Source organism: Rhinoderma darwinii, unplaced genomic scaffold (assembly GCF_050947455.1).
Source record: "Rhinoderma darwinii isolate aRhiDar2 unplaced genomic scaffold, aRhiDar2.hap1 Scaffold_69, whole genome shotgun sequence".
In the NCBI taxonomy this organism is placed as follows: Eukaryota; Metazoa; Chordata; class Amphibia; order Anura; family Rhinodermatidae; genus Rhinoderma; species Rhinoderma darwinii.
The window spans coordinates 1,717,792-1,738,847 of NW_027464249.1; the positions used below are offsets into that span (position 1 = coordinate 1,717,792).

The following is a 21,056-nucleotide window of genomic DNA, read 5'->3' on the forward strand; positions in this document are numbered from 1 at the left end:
TTTATGCAACACATTTTATTGTGGAACATCCGCAGCGTATCACAGTCGCAGCCGAGTGGATGAGATTTGAACAAATCTCATCCACACGCTGCAAAAAAAAATGGACCTGCAGTGTGGCTTTTTAAGTCGCAGCATGTCAATGTATTCTGTGGAATCGCTGCTCCTCTGTTGCGGAAATGCTGCGGTTCTGCCGCAAAAATCACAAATGAGAAGAAAAAAAAAGGCACTTTTTTAAATTTATAAAAAAGTTTAGACTTACCCCGGCCGTAGTCCTGGTGACGCGATCCTCTATTCTTAGCGCAGCTCGGCCTCCTGTCATGACGTTTCATCCCATGTGACCGCTTATTTGGTGCAGTGAAAATCACGCGCGTTGCACGGACGTATTACACGTTCGTCTGAATAAGCCCTAACAATAAGGCCCAGTTCACAGAGTTTTTGGGCCTTGATATTGACTCGGACACTGCGTCAGAATCAGCACCAAAAAACTTCCAAAACCGCCTCCAATTGATTTAATCTGAAATCAATGGGAGCCAGTCGCGGAAAAAAGGAAAAGCAGCACGTCCTTTCTTGCCGCGGTTCCGCCTCTGACCTCCCATCGAAATCAATGGGAGGCAGGAAATGCATTTTTCGCTGCGTTTTTGTCTGCTGTCCTCAATCGCCGCTGGCAAAAAACGCAGCAAAAAAAGCGGCAAGATAGTGTGGGCAGGTCAAAATCTGCCTCAAAATTCTGTAAGGAATTTTTTCTGCCTGCAAAATACTCTGTGTGAACAGGGCCATACATAAACAGCACTTTCAGACACTTTACTCACTGTGTCTGAAGAGCTGCTCCCACTCCAGTCTTCTTCAGATGATGTCTTCGGTCCAGACGTCCAGTCCTTCACCTCCAGCCAGGCTCCAGGTAAGTTGTGTCCATGTGTGTGTCCGCGGCTGCGCGCGCTTCGTTCGCGGGCGGTCTCGAGTGCGGGCTTTCGTGGGTGCGTGCTCGCGGACGCTTGCGAGTGCGCACGGGCGGGATTTCCTTTGTGCGCGCGATCGGTCGCGCGCGCGCGGGCGGGCGGTTCGACGGCCCCCATGACAAGAGGGGGGCCCGCAGCTCACGACATTCTGTGGTGAAAAAAATGGGCCCCATTGCAGGGGCCCGTTTTTTTCTACTAATGGCAAGTCGCGGCAGCTGCCGGGCCCCCCTTTCAATTAGGTTTGGCCGGGCCCCTCACACCAGTACCCCTAATACCCCCCTGATGGCGGCCCTGGCCTTGTGGATATGTTGTATTACATTTTGAATCTTGTTGGCAGCACATCTCCTATTTACACAGGTAGATGTGCTGCCGGGAAGCGACCATTTTTCTTGCTGCGTAAAGGATGCAATCAGCTATCAAACAATTGCTTTTACTACTATACAGGGTCATTTTGCAGCAATTTACCACCCAAATCAGTAAGGTCATGGGAATAATCACAGCAGCAGGGAAGAAATGTGCTGATCTTATGAAAGAGTGACTTCAATGGCCAAAAAGCAATTGAATTGTGCTTAAAGCTGGATGATATTAGCCGACTGGTGACAATGTCAGCATAGCCAGTAGATTGCTGGAAATGTGTGCGCTGCTGTATAAGTGGTGACATAACCTACTCTATTAGGGTGATGGAGACACGGTCTGCTCTGCTGGTGGGGTGGTAACAAAGTCTGCTCCGCTGGTGGAAGGGTGGCTTAGCCTACTTTGCTGGTAGAGAGTTGACCAATTTATTTTCTCAAATAATATTTATAAGTCCATTTTCAGTAAAAAAAATGTATATCCACTATCAAAAGTCATATCCGATACTATTTGTAAAATCCAATAAAAAGTCCATATCCAGTAAAAAAAAAATGTCATGTTTGTCTAATGTCCATATCCAGTATAAACATGTGTTTGCCCCTGTGGCTCACTAGGTGCGATTCTCTGAGATCTTCCTTCTTCTCACCAGGTTCTTTAGGTGTCAAATACTGGAATAGAATATCCTCATTAGCGCTCCTATTAGGCCAAGACTGGAGAAAGTCTAAAATCTTTAAAGAGAACCTTTCACCTGCCCATACATGTGAATATGAGTGCAGAAGGTAATAGGCAGTGCTGCACAAACCTTCTCTTACTTTACGTTTTTTTTCTATCCTCCTCCGTTATTTAGATATCGGTGCCGTTATATTTGGCGCCCAATATGTAAACAACCCCCTGAACAGTCAATGGGGTGTGTTACTTATCACTGTGATACTGTCCAATCAGCTATGGACAGTGTCACAGCGGCTTCCCCCATTGTTTGACAAAAGCCGCCGCCACGTAGCAGAAGTTGAGACAAAGAATGTGAATTCTTCTTCTGTGATGTGGCGGTGGGAGTATTGTCGGCAGTGACTTCGTAGCTTTGCGCACATGCGTGCGAGCACGCACTTTCTCACTCATCAGTTCTAGGCAGACAAGGACGACTTGACTGTGTGATCTCGCTGCCGACGATACTCCTGCGATTATTGGCATGATTTTCACTAAAGCGCTGCCCAACTGCGGCATTTTGCTGCAATTGTTGAAGAAAACACCGAAAAAAATTATAATATGACTTCAATGTGTGAACACACCCGAATCAGTCAGGTCATGGGGATAATCACAGCAGCAGGGGAGAAATGTACTGATCTTGTGAAAGAGTAAATTCAATGGCCAAAAGCAAACTAAGATAAATAATTAGACACACAAATTGAATTGTGCTTAAAGTTGGATGTTATTAGCCGACTGGTGACAATGTCAGCGTAGCCAGTAGACTGTTGGAAATGCGTCGCTACTGGTGTGATGGTGACATAGCCGCTTTATTGGTGTGATGGATGCACAGTTTGCTCTGCTGGTGGTATTATAACACAGTCTGCTCTGCTGGTGGAGGGTTGGCTTAGATTGCTCTGCTGGTGGTGATGACCCAAATCATAGTTGAAATTCCATATTCAGTAAAAAGTCATATCCGGTAGTATAAGTCATATCCGGTAGTATAAATCATATCCGGTAGTATAAGTCATATCCGGTAGTATAAGTCATATCCGATAGTATAAGTCATATCCAGTAGTATAAGTCATATCCGATTGTAATTGTCAAATCCGGTAAAAAGTCCATATATAGTAAATCTTGTCATGTCCATATAAAATCCATGTCCGGTAGTAATAGTCATTTGCCTCTGTGGCTCACTAGGTGCGATTCTCTGAGATCTTCTTCTTCCAACCAGGTTTTTTAGTTGCTAAATCCTGTAGGTTGAACATCCTTGATGGCGCTCCTATTATGCCGAGACTGGAGACAGAACAGAAAAGAGTATGAGGTGAAGAGCTCGTATCTGCTTTCACATGCTTGGCACATACACAATCCATATGTGGGATATTACTTCTATACCCGAACCTATCACAGTCTTGCATAACCCCCCCCCCCACCCACACATTTCTGATAAAGAAAAAAGGGAGAGCACTTTGCAGTTTGTTTAATGTCCCATGGCAAGTCTCTTAAAATGTGGCCCTTCCTAGTAACTACCATATTTATATATGAATACAGTGCCACATAGTACCTGGACAGAGAGTGCTGCACAGTGCCCAGATTAAATGGGAAACAACTGACCAGATAGTGCCCATCAAGTCCACACACTGCAGCTAGTACATAAAGTGCCAAGTTAGGGCTATACATTGGCTAATGTCTTCTATTTTGCCAAAACATAGTGCCTCATAAAGCCAAACAGTACCCACACAGTGTCATACTTGCTTACACAGTTCAAAATACTGCCCAAACTGCCATACTGTGCCCACATAATTATGCAATACCTATGTAGCACCGTAATGGGCCCAAATGGTGCCACCATCATACCAGTGTCAACAGTGTTATACTAGCCTACATAATCAAACCTTGCCCGCATAGTGGAAAACCGTTCCGAGATGCCATACTTATTCACATATTCTGATAGTGCCCAAATAGCGCCAAACAATGCCCACTCTGTGGAAAAGGCAAGGGGACTCCCGGGAAAACATTAAAATCTTGGACTGCATAGATGGGATCTCTTACTGCGAAACATGATGGCACAAGGCCCAAATTCATACATTAATATAACAGAATTAAAGACCCCAGACAAAATATGTGGATAAAAAAGGCTGCAATTTTTTTATTAAGGGTTACCAAAAGATATTGATACTTGAATCAATAAGATAAATACTTGAACCAAATAAATAATTAAAACCATTATAAATTAAAAATCACAATAATAATAATAAACCAGTTTAAAACTCAATCCACCCAGCAATAGCTGGAAGACAAAAACCCCATCAATAAGACATTGCGACAAGCAGAAATTAAATAAATTGGGAGGGAGAGTGGGGACCCTGGTCCTAGGAAATCTGGAACTGACAGAAACAGCGGGAAAGCTGGGTTTTTTAAAGCAAAATCTTCCCGCCTTCAGACTGAACGGCCAATCAGCGACAAAGTCCAGGTGCTGGGCAGAAGAATAGACGCTTCCAAGAATCTCCCCAGTAATTAGACAACCAATCAGCGACAGTAACCTGGTGCTGGGCAGAATATCAGAATCTTCTGGAAAAGGTAGGTAAGTACCAACTGCAAGTTATAAGGGAAAAGAAGGGGGGGGACCAAACCACCTAACAAAAATATAATAATTAAATGAACCAGCAATAAATTCGTAACATGAATGCCCCTATCAATACTGCTCTGGGGGGGCCCTAAGCTAGGACTATTTCTTGACCAACGTTCAGCAATAATGTGTTGTACCTCTCTTCTGCAGATGGTGTTGTCTTCTTCCTATATTCAAACACGTTCCTCATTGGTTCCAGTTTGGTGTGGGAAAGTACTGTCCAGAATATCCTGTGCAGCTCCTTCTCTATAGACTCCAGCTTTTTACGCTTCAGAGTCACCCAAGCCACTTTGACACTGAAGCTGTATAAACACTGCAAAGAAACAAACACACTCGATGTAAGAAATAAGGAAAGCGCCAGCGCCTTGTCCCCAGCAGAACGTGACGACCTCAGTTCAACATATCTTAGAATATAAATTCAATGCCGTTACCTCAAAGAATCTGCGGAGCCTCCTTGTAGCTGATGCTTTGCTCCTGGAACACGAAGACAGGAAAAATACAATGAGCTCTGAGTTTTGAGGTATGACCAGAAACGTGTGTGACCCATAGCAACACTGCAAGGGGCAGAGCGCCCATGAGGACATTACGGCAGCCAGTGACAGCATGACATTGACAGATACAGGCACATAAATACAGACACACAGGCACATAATTACACAGACAGGAACATATACAAATACATTAAAGGCACATATATACAAGCACAAAGATACATTCACATTCAGACCCATATACACCCACACAGGCACATATATACACTGTACGGATAATGTAGTATATGTTACCTGCAGTCCTATGTAATACTACACATAACACAGTAATAACTCTCTGAGTACAGATAATGTAGTATAGGTTACCTGCAGTCCTATGTAATACCACCGATAACACAGTAATAACTCTCTGAATACAGATAATGTAGTAGATGTTACTTGCAGTCCTATGTAACACCACAGATAACACAGTAATAACTCTCTGAGTACAGATAATGTAGTAGATGTTAACTGCAGTCCTATGTAACACCACAGATAACAAACACACTCTGATAACTATACCCACACATATATAAAAACACACAGAGGCATACATATATACACACCAACAGAAACATATATACACATACCGGAACATATACACACACAAACACAGAGACACATATACACACATAGACAATTACCATCTCTCCTTGCTGACAGGCTGTAATGTCCGTGGCTGCGGGCTGTCAGCTCCAGTCCCCTCCTGACAGCCGCAGCCACGAGTCGGCAAGCGCTGGCCCCAGCCTCCTCCTCAGGAGACGCCAGTGCTCGCATCCACTCACCTCAGCCGGATCCCGTAGAGTGCACACGCACGCTCGTGCCCGCTCTTAAAGGAGCAGCGTGTGCACCGGACCTTTTGACGAACTTTGACCCGTGAGTACCCTGGACTATAAGAGGGGTCCAGCCCCCTGCTTCGATGCCTGAGCGCTGCTGTTGTTGTTCCCCAGTTTGTCTATGTGATGGCCTCCTAGTGTGTTACCTTTTCCTGTACCTGTTCCAGTTCCTGTACTTGTTCCTGTTCCTGTCCCTAGCATTTCAAACCACCCTGGTCGAGCACTGTGCTGTGCCAAAGTCGTGTTGTGCTGTATCCATGTCTGACCTGCTTCACCTCGCCTGACCTGCTGCCTATTCCTAGCCGAGCCTGCCTTGTTGCTGTCTGAGCTGCCACAGGTCCCTTTACGAACTATAGACATTCACCTGCACTCTCTAGGCCAGCTGCCTTACCGCCTAGGAGGTACGGCCCAGTAAGTCCACAGACCCTTCGTGACACAGACTCACAGGCTTCTTGCAGGATGGGCTGTGGGCGGAGCTTCCTCCTCTGCTCTTGTTTCCTTCATGTGTAAGGAGGAGCAGAGGATAGAGCAGAGGCAGAACCCAGTGGCGCCCCCTGCATGCTGGGAGGGTGTAGCACCCTGTGCACTTGCACAGGTTTCACACCCCTAAGGCCGGCCCTGATTACAGGCCATCATAATTGGCAGCCTGTGTTTTATGGGTAAATGTAAAAAATTTGAAATTCTTCATAGCTGTGCAAGATTTTTTTTATTGGGTCCCGGTACATCCCCCCCCCCCCCCCTCTTGTATAGGGAACAGTTCTGATATTAACATTATTACTATTCTATAGTCTAATCATTAGAGTGTCTTCACACAGTGCCGTTTTGCATAGTTTTTTTGCCAGGTGGCCGAAAATCACATAGATAAACGCATGCCTTTTTAGCGTGATTTGTCGCGATTTTGCAAATGTGTTTTTTGTCCACGCAGTAAGAAAACGTGGCAAAACCGCACTGTGTGAATATATTCCTAAATGCCAAAACATAAGACACCACATTTTGAGTAAATTCTCAAAAGATAACATACTTTTCAAATGCCATGTGGTGCTGCTCCTTTATTTCTTGTCCAATATTAAGGGCAGAGTATCTGACAGTGAGATGTCTCAGTGCTGCTTCTGATCTCTTCTCTAGATCTGACTTCTCTGCCAGTTTTTCTGGAGGTCTCCGGCTCCTAGAAACACAAACAAGCAGCATTGTAAGAAAAGCCTTTATAGAGGGGGTGAGGATCCATCCCAGCATTATGGATAATAGGATCTCTTCCCCTTTTTTTTTGGTGACATTTTCAAATAATTCAGCTCTACATGACCAGATTTTTGGGATAAGTTCACACGTAGAAGATTTCTGCAGCAAATCTGCTGACAATTGTAGGGAAATCTGCAGTGGCAAATCCGCACCAAATCATGTGGATCTCCCTGCTGTGGGTGTCAAATGCTACTACAATTACTTCCCCTGGCGTTCCCTTGGCAACGCTTTTCTGCCGGTCTTTGTAGACCCGCCTTCCAGAGTTGTCACATGTGACTGCCGCAGCCTGTGATTGGCTGCAGCAGTTACGTGTCGTCACGACACGTCATCGCTAGAGGCCGGATGTACACAGACCAACGGGGACAGGAAAGCATTAGGGCAGATACAGACGAACGTTGCGCTTTTGCGCGCGCAAACAATGCAGCGTTTTGCGTGCGCAAAAACCATTTGACAGCTGCGTGTGTCATCCGTGTATGATGCGCGGCTGCGGGATTCTTGTGCAGCCGCCATCATAGAGATGAGGCTAGTCGACGCCCGTCACTGTCCAAGGTGCTGAAAGAGCTAACTCTTTCAGCACCCTCGACAGTGAATGCCGAACACAATATCGAAAAACCTGTTAAAAATAAAGAAAAAGTTTGTACTTACCGAGAACTTCCCGGCCGTTGCCTTGGTGACGCGTCCTTGGTGACGCGTCCTTGGTGACGCGCCTCTCTTGACATCGGGCCCCACCTCCCTGGATGACGCGCCAGTCCATGTGACCGCTGCAGCCTGTGCTTGGCCTGTGATTGTCTGTCACTTGGACTGAATTGTCATCCCGGGAGGTCAGACTGGAGGAAGAAGCCGGGAGTTTTCGGTAAGTCAGAACTTCGTTTTTTTTTTACAGGTTCATGTATATTGGGATCGGAAGTCACTGTCCATGGTGCTGAAACAGTTTAACTCTTTCAGCACCATAGACAGTGACTGTCTCCTGATGTCGCGGACCGGAAAATTTTTTGCCGGGTTCGGCCAAAACGAGTTCGGCCGAACCCGGTGAAGTTTGGTTCGGTTGGCCGGGTTCGCTCATCTCCAAGACACTCCGTTTGGATGCTTGGAAACAGAAAAGCACGTGGTGCTTTTCTGTTTACATTCATCTTTTTGACAGCTGGTGCGCTGTTTCAGTCGGTTCGCACGGAAGTGCTTCGGTGCGACCTGCGTGGTTTTCACGCACCCATTGACTTCAATGGGTGCGTGATGCGCGAAATACGCAGAGTTATTGAACCTGTCGCGCTTTTTGCGCAGCGAACAAACGCTGCGCAAAAAGCACGGACTGTCTGTACTGCCCCATAGACTTGTATTGGGCTATGCGTGGCGCGTGAAAACCACGCGGCCCGCACGGACCGAATACACGCTCGTGTGAATCCCCCCTTACTACAGGAGATGAATATATATAATTTTTTAACATATTGAACTATCTAAACTTTCACATTTTGCTGCGAATCCACAGGTAATCCACAGCAACATGTGCAACACTAGGATTTACTTGCAAATTTCTTCTTCCCCATTGAATTTAATCAGGAAAACAGCAACAAACATGTGTACTTCCACAGCAGAAGTTGACATGCTGCACATTTATAAATAAGCACCGAAAATCAATTTCTGTGCAGAAAATGTCAGCAGCATGTAGATCAGATTTCTAAAAAATCTCATCTACTTTGCTGCTAATGCAAATCCGGACAGAAAATCTGCAGCAACCTGTTACTTGTGAACGTGACAAACACTTACGGCAGTAGAGATTTTGGCCTTTTGTCTTGTGATTGTTTCATTAGAAAACAATACATGTAATAATTCACAGCCACTAGGAAATCATCAAGTTCCTTGGATCTAAATAAAAATTAAAATAGTTGATGTAAGACACTAAATATGAAGAACCTAATTTTTGAGAACCAGTGATGACAGAAAGAGGAGGTTTTGTCCATAGTAACCAATCAGGATGGTCTTTGGTATGGGAAGTCAGAGGTCGCCCCTCTACAACACAGTCAGTCAACCATCGGTCACTGCAGATTTCACCGTCAACCCTAAATCAGAATTACAACAATTGTTTCTATCCCATTACCGCCCCTCACCAGCCATACAGTCCAAGGAACAGTGGAAAAGTTATCTGGGGGTTCTGTACACACACTTCTTATTCTGAGTGGATAAAGCTGAGGTGGGAATTTCTCGGGTAGCCCATACACCAAGTAATAATATGAAGAGAAGCCTAAAACAAGACTCCACCTCATATTCTTGGATCTTTTATGTCACTGATCAGATCTGTTGAGCAAGTTATGGCTAAAAATATAGTAGAGTGAAATTTTAGACGAGTGTTCCAACAGACAGTCACTCCGGGAATTTATCCAGATCCAGATCATAGGTTATATCGATATATATATATATATATATATATATATATATATATATATATATATATATATATATATATATATATATATATATATATATATATCGGAGAGAAGTAAGAGACACATACATTGCTAGTAAGCTCAAAAATACTCCTCTGAGGTTTATTGCCAAAAACAATTACAATAATATCTTTCAAAAGGGGAATAGGCTTGATTTCAACCAATCCTTCATAAAAGGAAGCAGGGCAGGGGATGGTATAAAATAATAAACTATCAGTTACTCAACCACTGAAGTAACATTCCCTCTGGCACTATGGTCCTGTTCTCGACCGCTCCAGTCCCAGAAGCTCCTGCAGCAGTCACATGCTGTTCATCGTTCATGTGCAGCTGCAGCCAATCATTTGCATCAGCCTTTACTAATGAGCAGCACGTGACTGCTGCAGGAGCTTACCGGATTAAAGCGGTGAAGAACAGGACCTCAGTGCTGGAGCGGGGGGGGGGGGGCACTGTAGAGGTTGAATACCTGCTAGTTTATTATTTTATACCATTGCCTGCCCTACTGTATTTTAAATACTCCCGGATAACTATTCTAAGGTTCTCAGGATCGCTGATCCAGGGGTGGAATTACTTTTTGTGACCTGTGTAGCTGCACAGGGGCCGAGTAGGTAAGAGGGCCTAGTAGCCATATAAAAAAAAAATCGAAGAACAAGGGGCCCAAATATTGTTCCTGCTCAGGAGCCCTCTGCTGTTTGTGTCCGCCCTGCACTGATCTATAGGTCAATGAGAATAGAATATTTTGCCAGTTTTGTAGAAGCGACATACCCGAAGACGGAGGCAAAATCACATGTGAAACACAGACGTTCCTGTTCTTCCATCAAGGTTAAAGCCATTCCTGGAAGAGAATGGACAAGTAAGATGGATCTGCTGTTTACCCAGTTAATTGATAGAAAATTAATGGGTCTTTTACGGGTTTCAGGGAAATACACTTGTCCCCTCAACAAAGTCTTGATGGAACAGACACATGGTGCATAAGTCACATGGATAATACTCACTCTTGACGTCTTTCAGAGTCTCCAGTTCAGGTTTCCTCTTCAATGGAAGGGTCTTTTCAGGAGATTTATCTCCTGGTCCCCATCTAACGTAAGAGTATAATAGTAAAATAATCTCTTACTGTCTCTTTAAGACTAAGTGAATTATACATAGAATGTGATTTCTCAGCTATAACACATATACACTTTTACAAGCTGCAGTATCTGATGTTACAACTCCTAATAATCCAATGTAGATTTCTGTTTGTTGCATTTATGTATGACTATACTCAAATTACCTGCCCGACGGGGTCTCCTCAAGTGGGACTGACTTTCCCGTCATCAGGGTCTGCTTGGGGCCCATTAATTTGCTGCTGCTGCTATTGCTGCTGAGGGGGGGCAGCTTGCTCAACTGCACATTGCTGTACCTAAAGTAACAGTATAAGAGAAGAGTTTTACAGGTATTTATAAGAGACTATATAAGCATCACCTAGATATGGTGGTGGCGTGACACAGGGCAAGTAGGGGACTGGGTCCCAGCGGTGGGATTGGGGATCCCACCAATCTTAATCTGGCCCTGAAAAGAACCCTGAATAACCCTTGTGGTGACATTCTGCAGCTTAAAATACTTGTCCAGTATTATGTAACTAAAGCTGAATATGTTTAGGATTGCCTAAACTGTTACATCCCATCAGTTGTGTGAGTAGCACTAGTGTCAGACTAGGCTTAAAGGGGGTTTCCAGTCCCATAAAATGAATTGCCTATTCTCAGTATAGGCCATCAATATGTGATCTGTCAGGGTCCGACTCCCGGCACCCCCACCGATCAGCCGTTTTGAAGGCGCCGCAGGGCCCACTGCTCGTACTGTGAATCGGTGGAGGTGCCAGGTGTCGGATCCCTACGGATCACATATTGATGGCCTATCCTGAGGATAGTCCATCAATTTAAACCCCTTTAAGCCCTCTGAATGTAACAAGAAAGAACGTGTAAACTTTTGTTAAGGGCTTTCTACATGGGCAGATGATCGGCTGAACGACCGATCATTGCCCAGTGTAAAAATGGCAACGATCAGCTAACAAACCAGCAAACGCTTGTTGTTGTTGGCTGATCGCATCTTTTATGCAGTCAAAAGAATCATCATTTGGTGGCAGCACATCTTCCTGTGGAAACAAGGGATGTGCTGCCGACAAAATGGAAACTGTATGGGGATGAAGTATTGTATATTGTATCAACGCTTGTTCATACCACACGATGTTTGATTTATTTAAATGTTTTAAAAGAGCGCAGATCAACATATTATTATCAGTGCTTGTAGCCGGCAGGAAATCTGCCCGTGTAAAAGGACCTTTACTCCGCTAATCCAACTGCAGTATCTGATGATACATCTAATAATCCGCTGTAGATTTCTGTTTGTTGCATTTATGTATGACGACCTTATGTAACTACCTGTCTGACGGTTTCTCCTGAAGCCGGACTGACTTCACCGTCATCAGGGTCTCCTTGGAGCCCATGAATTTGCTGCTGCTGAGAGGGGGCATCTTTTTCATCTGCACATTGCTGTACCTAAAGTAATAGTATAAGAGAAGAGTTTTACAGGTATTTATAAGAGACTATATAAGCATCTGATGTAAGCGTTTATTGCTAGAACAGACCTATATGAACTCTGAAGTGTCTTTAAGGGTCTCGACCTGCAGACTGAGGACTATAGGCTGCCTTGTCATCCTGGTCAAGAGTACCAGCATTTTAAGTGCCCCTGACATGTCTGCTAGGGGTCATAAATGGTTAACCTAGGGAGCACTAGTGACTTATTATCTTGGAGAATAATTCCCACCATAAATGTATTGATGAAGGATGCCGGACCCTCATTACAGATTAAAGGAACTTTCTTGTACTTTCTGCCAGTGACATGTAATAAATGACATCTAATAGAAAAGTGAAATTCCTGTAATATAAAGATCATCCATACTGAGAAACCGGGACATTCCCAAGCCAACCAAGCAAATAACAAGTACCATTAACCCCTTTCCTCCACAGCCACTTCTCATTTTTTCCATTTTTGTTTTTTCCTCCCCAATTTCGAAAAGCCATAAGTTTTTGATTTTCCTATCGATATAGCCGTATTAGGGCTTGTTTTTTGCGGGACGAATTGTAGGTTTTTAGGCACCATTTATTATATGATATGATGTACTGGGAAACTGGAAAAAAACGTCTTTGTGGAGTAGAAAGGGGGAAAAAAAAGACCTGTGATTCCTCCATTGCTTTTTGGGTTTCATGTTTACAGCGTTCTCCATGCAGTAAAATTGACATCTTAAATTTATTCTGCAGGTCAGTACGATTACGGCAAAACCAAAATGATATAGTTGTTTTTAAGTTTTACTGCTTTTAAAAAAACAAAACGTAATTGTTAAAAATAAAAAAAAATTGTGTCACCATATTTTGAGAGCCATAACGTTTTTATCTTTCCGTCAATTGAGCAGCTAAGGCTATGTTCACACGGAGTATTTTGGGGGAGGAATATCTGCCTCAAAATTCCGTTTGGAACTTTGAGGCAGATATTCCTCTCCCTGCACGCCGATTTTCGCGGCGATTATCGCGCCGTTCTTCGCCCGCGGCCATTGAGCGCCGCGGGCATAAAACAGCGAGAAATACGCTTTCTCCTGCCTCCCATTGAAGTCAATGGGAGGTCAGAGGCGGAAGCGCCCGAAGATAGGGCATGTCGCTTCTTTTTCCCGCGAGGCAGTTTTACTGCTCGCGGGAAAAAGACGCCGTCGCCTCCCATTGAAATCAATGGGAGGCGTTCTCGGGCCGTTTTTGCCGAGTTTTGCGACGCGGTTTCCGCGTCAAAAAACTTTGCAAAATACCCCGTGTGAACATAGCCTAAAAGGGCATGTTTTTTTGCAGGATGAGCTCCAGTTTTTGTTGGTACATAAAACCTTTTGATCAGTTTTTATTTCAATTTTTGTGGGAGATGAGATGAACAAAAAGCAGCGATTCAGTCGTTTTTGTTTTCTTGTTTTACTGCGTTCACGGTGCAGGTTAAATACTTTTACAGACGCAGCGATACCGGTTATATTAATTTTTTTTACATTGCTTTTGGAGGAAAATTGGTAAAGGGAAGTTTTTTAAACTCTTAATTTTTTTTATGTATATAAGAGAACCTTTATTTAACTTTTTTGTATTGGTCCCCCTAGAGGGCTTGAACCAGTGATGTTTGGATCGCGTCCATGATATACTGCAATGTTACTGTATTGCAGCACATTATGTTCTTTTCAGGCTCGTATTTATAGGAAAACAAAAATGTCAGGTCTTGGGGCCTTCATTAGGCCCATAGGCTGATATAACAATCATTAGCACCCCGCTTTTTCATCAAGAGGGGGCAAAAAGAAATCGGAGGGGACGCCCCCTTATTCTAATGGCTTAGATGTAGCGGTTGCTATTGACCCTGGCATCTAAGGGGTTAAGCGAGCGGGATCCTGTTAGTTACTGTAAAGATTTGGGTGTAACATACAGCCATCACGCTCATTTTATGAAGTGTGCTCAGCTCGTGAGCCTGCAATACACCACCCCACCTGGCCTCCATTATAAATATACGGTGGAAGTTGGGAAGGGGTTAAAGGGGAGCTCCATCTTTGAAGACACTTTAGCTGAGACATAAATTAGAAAATTGCCTCAAAGCAAATACCTAATATAAACCTATTAACTGAATAAAAATAATAGAGAATGAGAGCTAATAATCTTTATTGAATCTTTCTACTGTCTGAAACAGAAATCCTGGAGACTGTGGAGTCTGTTCTTACCTTGAGAACTCAAGTGCTTTTTTCTCATCGTTCCAGAGAAATCCTTCCGGACAAAGTTTTCTTATCTGAAGATAAAATGAAGTTTAAACTTAAGATCTAGTCTCAGACTAAAAATCTATTTACTTGAGGGGAACCAATAATGAGGTTAGGAAGTGAAAGGGTTAAAACTAGACAATACTTGATATAATGGTAAGGAGTATAAAGTATGGTGGATCAGTGCTCAGCACTATTGCCTTACAGCACGTGTTCCTAGGAACAATTACAAGAAACATCTGCCGATGCAATCTTCATAGTTTTGCTACGGCTAATACATTTTCTGAAATAATGTAGAAATTGTGGTATAGATGAGGGTATACATGGAGCAAATGACATCCTTTCCCCTGGGTTTCATGTATTACAGGGGGTGGGGCTGGAGGATTAGGTTATTTACCTTCTCCATGGTTTTGGAATAGATAAGACTGAGGAAATCACATGGAATCTTATCTTAAGAAGTCTGTTGCCAAGCAACTAGTCTATAGTGACATTCAGTGGGCGGAGCAACGGAACTGTATGTGGGTGGGGCACAGCAATCTAAACTGTAGCTAGAAGTAGGGACAGGCAATGTGGGCGTGGCAAAGCATAGTAGTGCCCACAATAAACTCATGACGGGGCATACATGGAAAATATAGGACCCCAGAACACAACACTAAATGGCCTCACAAAAATCAGTTGTGTTGGTGGAGCCGGGATGTATACTAAAACATTAATCTTATTTCTAAATATTACAGTGTTACACACCCCAGAAGGACAGGCATTGCCCATGTTGTTCCACCTCCACAGTTCCTTTACCTCTAGTAATATAACAACAGTAAGCATGTAGTATATATAATATATACTGCTGGATTCATGATGTGTAAACATTGCTGCCCTTATACTATGCAGACTGCTCCAATGATGTCATATACAGTCAGGGCCGCCATCAGGGATTTCAGGGCCCCCTACAGCTAAATTTTCTGGGCCCCCCTACCGTGGCACCGCCTGTTAACGGTACTCCGTCCAGCACTATATCATGGTACCCAGGGCCGCCATCAGGGGGGGTATTAGGGGTACTGATGTGAGAGGCCCGGCCAAACCCAATTGAAAGGGGGGCACGGCAAACTGCCGCGACTTGCCTTTGGTAGAAAAAAAACAGGCCCCTGCAATGGGGCCCGTTTTTTTCACCAAAAGAATGTCATGAGCTGCGGGCCCTCCTTTCAATTAGGTTTGGCCGGGCCTCTCACATCAGTACCCCTAATACCCCCCCTGATGACGGCCCTGGGTAGCATGGGGGTCGTCATGGGGGCCGTCAAACACCGCTGCCCGTGCGACCGATCGCGCATGCGCCCTGGCGACCGCCTGGAATCGCGCACCGAATTTTTAGGCAGATTTTGACCTGCCCACACTATCTTGCCGCGTTTTTTGCCCGCTGGCGATTGAGGACAGCAGACAAAAAACGCAGCGAAAAATGCATTTTCTGCCTCCCATTGATTTCAATGGGAGGTCAGAGGCAGAACCGCGGCAAGAAAGGACGTGCTGCTTTTTCTTTTTTCCGCGACTGACTCCCATTGATTTCAGATTAAATCAATGGGAGGCGGTTTTGGACGTTTTTTGGTGCTGATTCTGACGCAGTGTCCGAGTCAATATCAAGGCCCAAAAACTCTGTGAACTGGGCCTTATTGTTAGGGCTTATTCAGACGAACATGTAATACGTCCGTGCAACGCGCGTGATTTTCACGCGCCTCGCACGGACCTATGTTACTCTATGGGGCTGTGCAGACTGTCAGTGATTTTCACGCAGCGTGAGTCCGCTGCGTAAAACTCACCACATGTCCGATATTTGTGCATTGTTCGCGCATCACGCACCCATTGAACTCAATGGGTGCGTGAAAATCCTGCCCAAAACTTCCGCAGCCGTATAAACTATGAATGAAAACAGAAAAGTACCACGTGCTACAAACAGAGTGTCATAATGATGGCGGCTGCGCGAAAATCACGCAGCCGTGCATCATGCGCTGCTGACACACGGAGCTGTTATGGACCTTTTGCAAAACGCACGCTCGTGTAAATCCGGCCTTAGGGCAGATTCACACGAACGTTGCGTTTTTGCGCACGCAAACAACGCGGCGTTTTGCGAGCGCAAAAACCATTTGACAGCTGCGTGTGTCATGCGTGTCTGATGCGCGGCTGCGTGATTTTCGCGCAGCCGGCATCATAGAGATGAGGCTTGTCGATGCCCGTCACTGTCCAAGGTGCTGAAAGAGCTAAATCTTTCAGCACCCTCGACAGTGAATGCCGAACACAACAGCGAAAAACATGTAAAAAAAAAGATAAAGTTCCTACTTACCGAGAACTTCCCGGCCGTTGCCTTGGTGACGCGTCCTTGGTGACGCGTCCATGGTGACGCGCCTCTCTTGACATCGGGCCCCACCTCCCTGGATGACGCGGCAGTCCAAGTGACCGCTGCAGCCTGTGATTGGCTGCAGCCTGTGCTTGGCCTGTGATTGGCTGGAGCTGTCACTTGAACTGAAGTGTCATCCCGGGAGGTCGGACTGCAGGAAGGAGACAGGAGTAATCGGTAAGTTAGAACTTCGTTTTTTTTTTACAGGTTCATGTATTTTGGGATCACAAGTCACTGTCCATGGTGCTGAAACAGTTTAACTCTTTCAGCACCATGCACAGTGAATGTCTCCCGACGTCGCGGACCGGAAATTTTTTGGCCGGGTTCGGCCAAAACGAGTTTGGCCGAACCCGGTGAAGTTAGCTTCGGTTGTCGGGGTTCGCTCCTCGCAAAGACACTCCGTTTGGATGCTTGGAAACAGAAAAGCACGTGGTGCTTTTCTGTTTCCATTCATCCTTTTGACAGCTGTTGCGCAAACACGCAGTTCGCACGGAAGTGCTTCCGTGCGACATGCGTGGTTTTCACGCACCCATTGACTTCAATGGGTGCGTGATGCGTGAAATACGCAGAGTTATTGAACCTGTCGCGTATTTTGCGCAGCGAGCAAACGCTGCGCAAAATACACGGACTGTGTGTACTGCCCCATAGACTTCTATAGGGCATTGCGTGCCGCGCGAAAACCACGCGCCCTACACGCTGCCAAATCACGCTCGTGTGAATCCCCCCTTAGGGTAGGAACGCACTAGGCATGAACACTGCGGATTTTATGCAACACATTTTATTGTGGAACATCCGCAGCGTATCACAGTCGCAGCCGAGTGGATGAGATTTGAACAAATCTCATCCACACGCTGCAAAAAAAAATGGACCTGCAGTGTGGCTTTTTAAGTCGCAGCATGTCAATGTATTCTGTGGAATCGCTGCTCCTCTGTTGCGGAAATGCTGCGGTTCTGCCGCAAAAATCACAAATGAGAAGAAAAAAAAAGGCACTTTTTTAAATTTATAAAAAAGTTTAGACTTACCCCGGCCGTAGTCCTGGTGACGCGATCCTCTATTCTTAGCGCAGCTCGGCCTCCTGTCATGACGTTTCATCCCATGTGACCGCTTATTTGGTGCAGTGAAAATCACGCGCGTTGCACGGACGTATTACACGTTCGTCTGAATAAGCCCTAACAATAAGGCCCAGTTCACAGAGTTTTTGGGCCTTGATATTGACTCGGACACTGCGTCAGAATCAGCACCAAAAAACTTCCAAAACCGCCTCCAATTGATTTAATCTGAAATCAATGGGAGCCAGTCGCGGAAAAAAGGAAAAGCAGCACGTCCTTTCTTGCCGCGGTTCCGCCTCTGACCTCCCATCGAAATCAATGGGAGGCAGAAAATGCATTTTTCGCTGCGTTTTTGTCTGCTGTCCTCAATCGCCGCTGGCAAAAAACGCAGCAAAAAAAGCGGCAAGATAGTGTGGGCAGGTCAAAATCTGCCTCAAAATTCTGTAAGGAATTTTTTCTGCCTGCAAAATACTCTGTGTGAACAGGGCCATACATAAACAGCACTTTCAGACACTTTACTCACTGTGTCTGAAGAGCTGCTCCCACTCCAGTCTTCTTCAGATGATGTCTTCGGTCCAGACGTCCAGTCCTTCACCTCCAGCCAGGCTCCAGGTAAGTTGTGTCCATGTGTGTGTCCGCGGCTGCGCGCGCTTCGTTCGCGGGCGGTCTCGAGTGCGGGCTTTCGTGGGTGCGTGCTCGCGGACGCTTGTGAGTGCGCACGGGCGGGATTTCCTTTGTGCGCGCGATCGGTCGCGCGCGCGCGGGCGGTTCGACGGCCCCCATGACAAGAGGGGGGCCCGCAGCTCACGACATTCTGTGGTGAAAAAAATGGGCCCCATTGCAGGGGCCCGTTTTTTTCTACTAATGGCAAGTCGCGGCAGTTGCCGGGCCCCCCTTTCAATTAGGTTTGGCCGGGCCCCTCACACCAGTACCCCTAATACCCCCCTGATGGCGGCCCTGTATACAGTAAGGATCGCCCATGCTAAACCCTAGAGACTCCATTACTCCTAATCCCAAAATAAAAAAAACATACACAGCATATCATCATAAAACATTTTTGTGGCTTATGCCAACTTTATTGACCAAAATTTAATATACAACAAAGGGGAGCCCAATATCATCACTGCACTGCACTCCAGGAGCCGGGACCCACGTGCCCCTGGCACCCCACCTCTTAATGCGGGCAAGTCCGCCTACCGTGGCCAGCCCTGTCTGCCTGCCACAGTAACCCCGCCTAGGGAGCCGCCAGTCCATATGTTGCCCTTCTGGTCGCCCCCCAGCATATGATCCTGGGTTCAAATTCCATATTATTTCAGCTATTTTATAAAACAGCTGTTTTGAAGGGACCACAGCGCTCGTACGTGCGCTGCTTCCCCTTAAATTCTTATTGCTCACTGTGAATCTTTGACATGCATCTAAATAAATACAGACCCCCGACAAGACCCGCTAAATAAATACAGACCCCAGACCAGACTTCCTTAACCCCTTAAAGGCAGCCAATTGTGAGCTTGAGGACAAAACTATTTTTTTATGTTTCTTTTTTGCATCCCGGCGCTCATAACTTTTTTTTTTTTAGTTTGACGTAGTTGTATGATACATTGTGTTTTTTTGCAGGACGTGTTATACTTTATGTTGGTGCTAGTTTTTCGTACATTTATATTATCAATACATTTATATTCATTTTCATTTTGGAAAAAATGCAGAAAAAAAAGTGTTTCCGCTTTTTATTAGTTTTTTTTTATCACTGATCATTATAAATGATACCATAAATTTGTTGTGCAGGTTGTTACGTTCATGACAATACCAAATATGTGTGTATTATTTTATGTTTTGGGACTTATATTTAATAAAGTTTATTTATTGTAATAAATGTGCATTTGTGTGTATTTTTTTTTTTTACAAAGTTTTTTTATTTAACATTACATTTTTTTCATTACTTTTTAATTTTATTTTTTTAATCCCATAGGGGGATTTTTAATTTTTATTTTTGAACTGGCATTTATTTATATCTCTTTCTTTATAGTGGTTCTAAGCTCAGTTTTTCCTGATGCAAAGCTCCAAATCTCTTGCATAGACATAGATTTATAACATAATATGCTGGATACCTGCAGCCAGCTACCACTAGAAAAAGCTTAGGAGCTAACTGCGTACTGTTAGGCCTTGTTCACACAGTGCAGATTTGATGCAGATTTTGCATTTATTTCTTAAGCTAAAAACCAGAATTGGATCCAGGAGAGCAGACCCATGAGGCCTTTCTTTATACATTTCTTCTGTTCAGGTTCCATTCCTGGCTTTGGCTTAAAAAACACATGCAAAGTCTGCGTCAAATCTGCACTGTGTGGACAAGGCCTAACACATTGAACTCAATGATAATACAGTATGCAGTTAGCTCTAATGCTCCCTCTAGTGGCGGCACCAGGCTGCCAGCATGTTATGTTTAAACCTTTGTTTATGCAGGGGATTTGGAGCTCTGTATCAGAAAAGCGAAGTTGAAACCGCTATAAAGATATATTGAGAAATTAATCTGCACAGAATTTTGGACATAAAAACTACAAAATTACAAAACACAGAGATCTACTTTAAAGCATTTGGTAATGGTGTTTTTCATGTGCCAGCTATTTTAGCTCTAGTCTGCCAAAATTCTTAGTGCGTACTGTTCTAAGGAGCAGAATGCTGAGCATCATGATACTTTATTGGATGTGTAGTCCATGTCACCAGAATCAAACCAACTGGAATTTTTATGGGGGGGCAAGAGCTCATAAGACCTTTTTACAATGAAAGTGAAGAACTCCCAAAGTGAATCCGCTTCAATGCAAACTACGTGACCTGTAATTCTCTAAAAGTTCCCAGAATCCTGGAAAGTACTGAAGCTTTTAATTTTATTTCCAAAAATGGCAAGGCCGTATTTATATGCTGCAAATGGACCCCGACCAATGGTAAGGAGCCAAAACTGAAAATAAAAAACGGGAGGGGTTTATTAATAATGTCATAAAATTAATAATTCTATAAGACAGTGAAAATGGTTCAAATTGCACTAAATAAATAAAAATGTCACGTATAGCTGCTGTACTTTGCATCAACATTTTGCACCAAAACAAAATGGCACACGCTGTTCATAAAATTGGTGCATTTTACCTACACTTCTTAGCCACGCCCCTTCAAGGGAGGT

General features: G+C 44.5%; 1 protein-coding gene across 3 annotated transcripts in view; it reads right to left on the reverse strand.

The window, feature by feature from the left end:
- Positions 1 to 1,477: 1,477 nt before the first annotated feature.
- The window catches only part of LOC142728759 (protein phosphatase 1 regulatory subunit 36-like), a 157,669-nt gene continuing 138,090 nt past the window's right edge, over positions 1,478 to 21,056 (reverse strand). Inside the window, exons 1-11 of one of the 3 annotated variants that reach the window (XM_075849139.1) lie at positions 14,853 to 14,940; positions 14,423 to 14,487; positions 12,072 to 12,188; positions 10,925 to 11,053; positions 10,650 to 10,732; positions 10,420 to 10,489; positions 8,981 to 9,079; positions 7,005 to 7,148; positions 5,049 to 5,091; positions 4,755 to 4,930; positions 1,478 to 1,975 (exon numbers count right to left, since the gene is read on the reverse strand). In XM_075849139.1, the coding sequence (XP_075705254.1) occupies positions 1,969 to 1,975; positions 4,755 to 4,930; positions 5,049 to 5,091; positions 7,005 to 7,148; positions 8,981 to 9,079; positions 10,420 to 10,489; positions 10,650 to 10,732; positions 10,925 to 11,053; positions 12,072 to 12,188; positions 14,423 to 14,487; positions 14,853 to 14,861 (942 nt within the window). In that variant the 5' untranslated portion in view covers positions 14,862 to 14,940 and the 3' untranslated portion in view covers positions 1,478 to 1,968. Of the gene's footprint in view, positions 1,976 to 2,714; positions 3,285 to 4,754; positions 4,931 to 5,048; positions 5,092 to 7,004; positions 7,149 to 8,980; positions 9,080 to 10,419; positions 10,490 to 10,649; positions 10,733 to 10,924; positions 11,054 to 12,071; positions 12,189 to 14,422; positions 14,488 to 14,852; positions 14,941 to 21,056 lie in introns of those variants that run through there. The other 2 variants (XM_075849137.1, XM_075849138.1) reach the window with 2 other exon arrangements.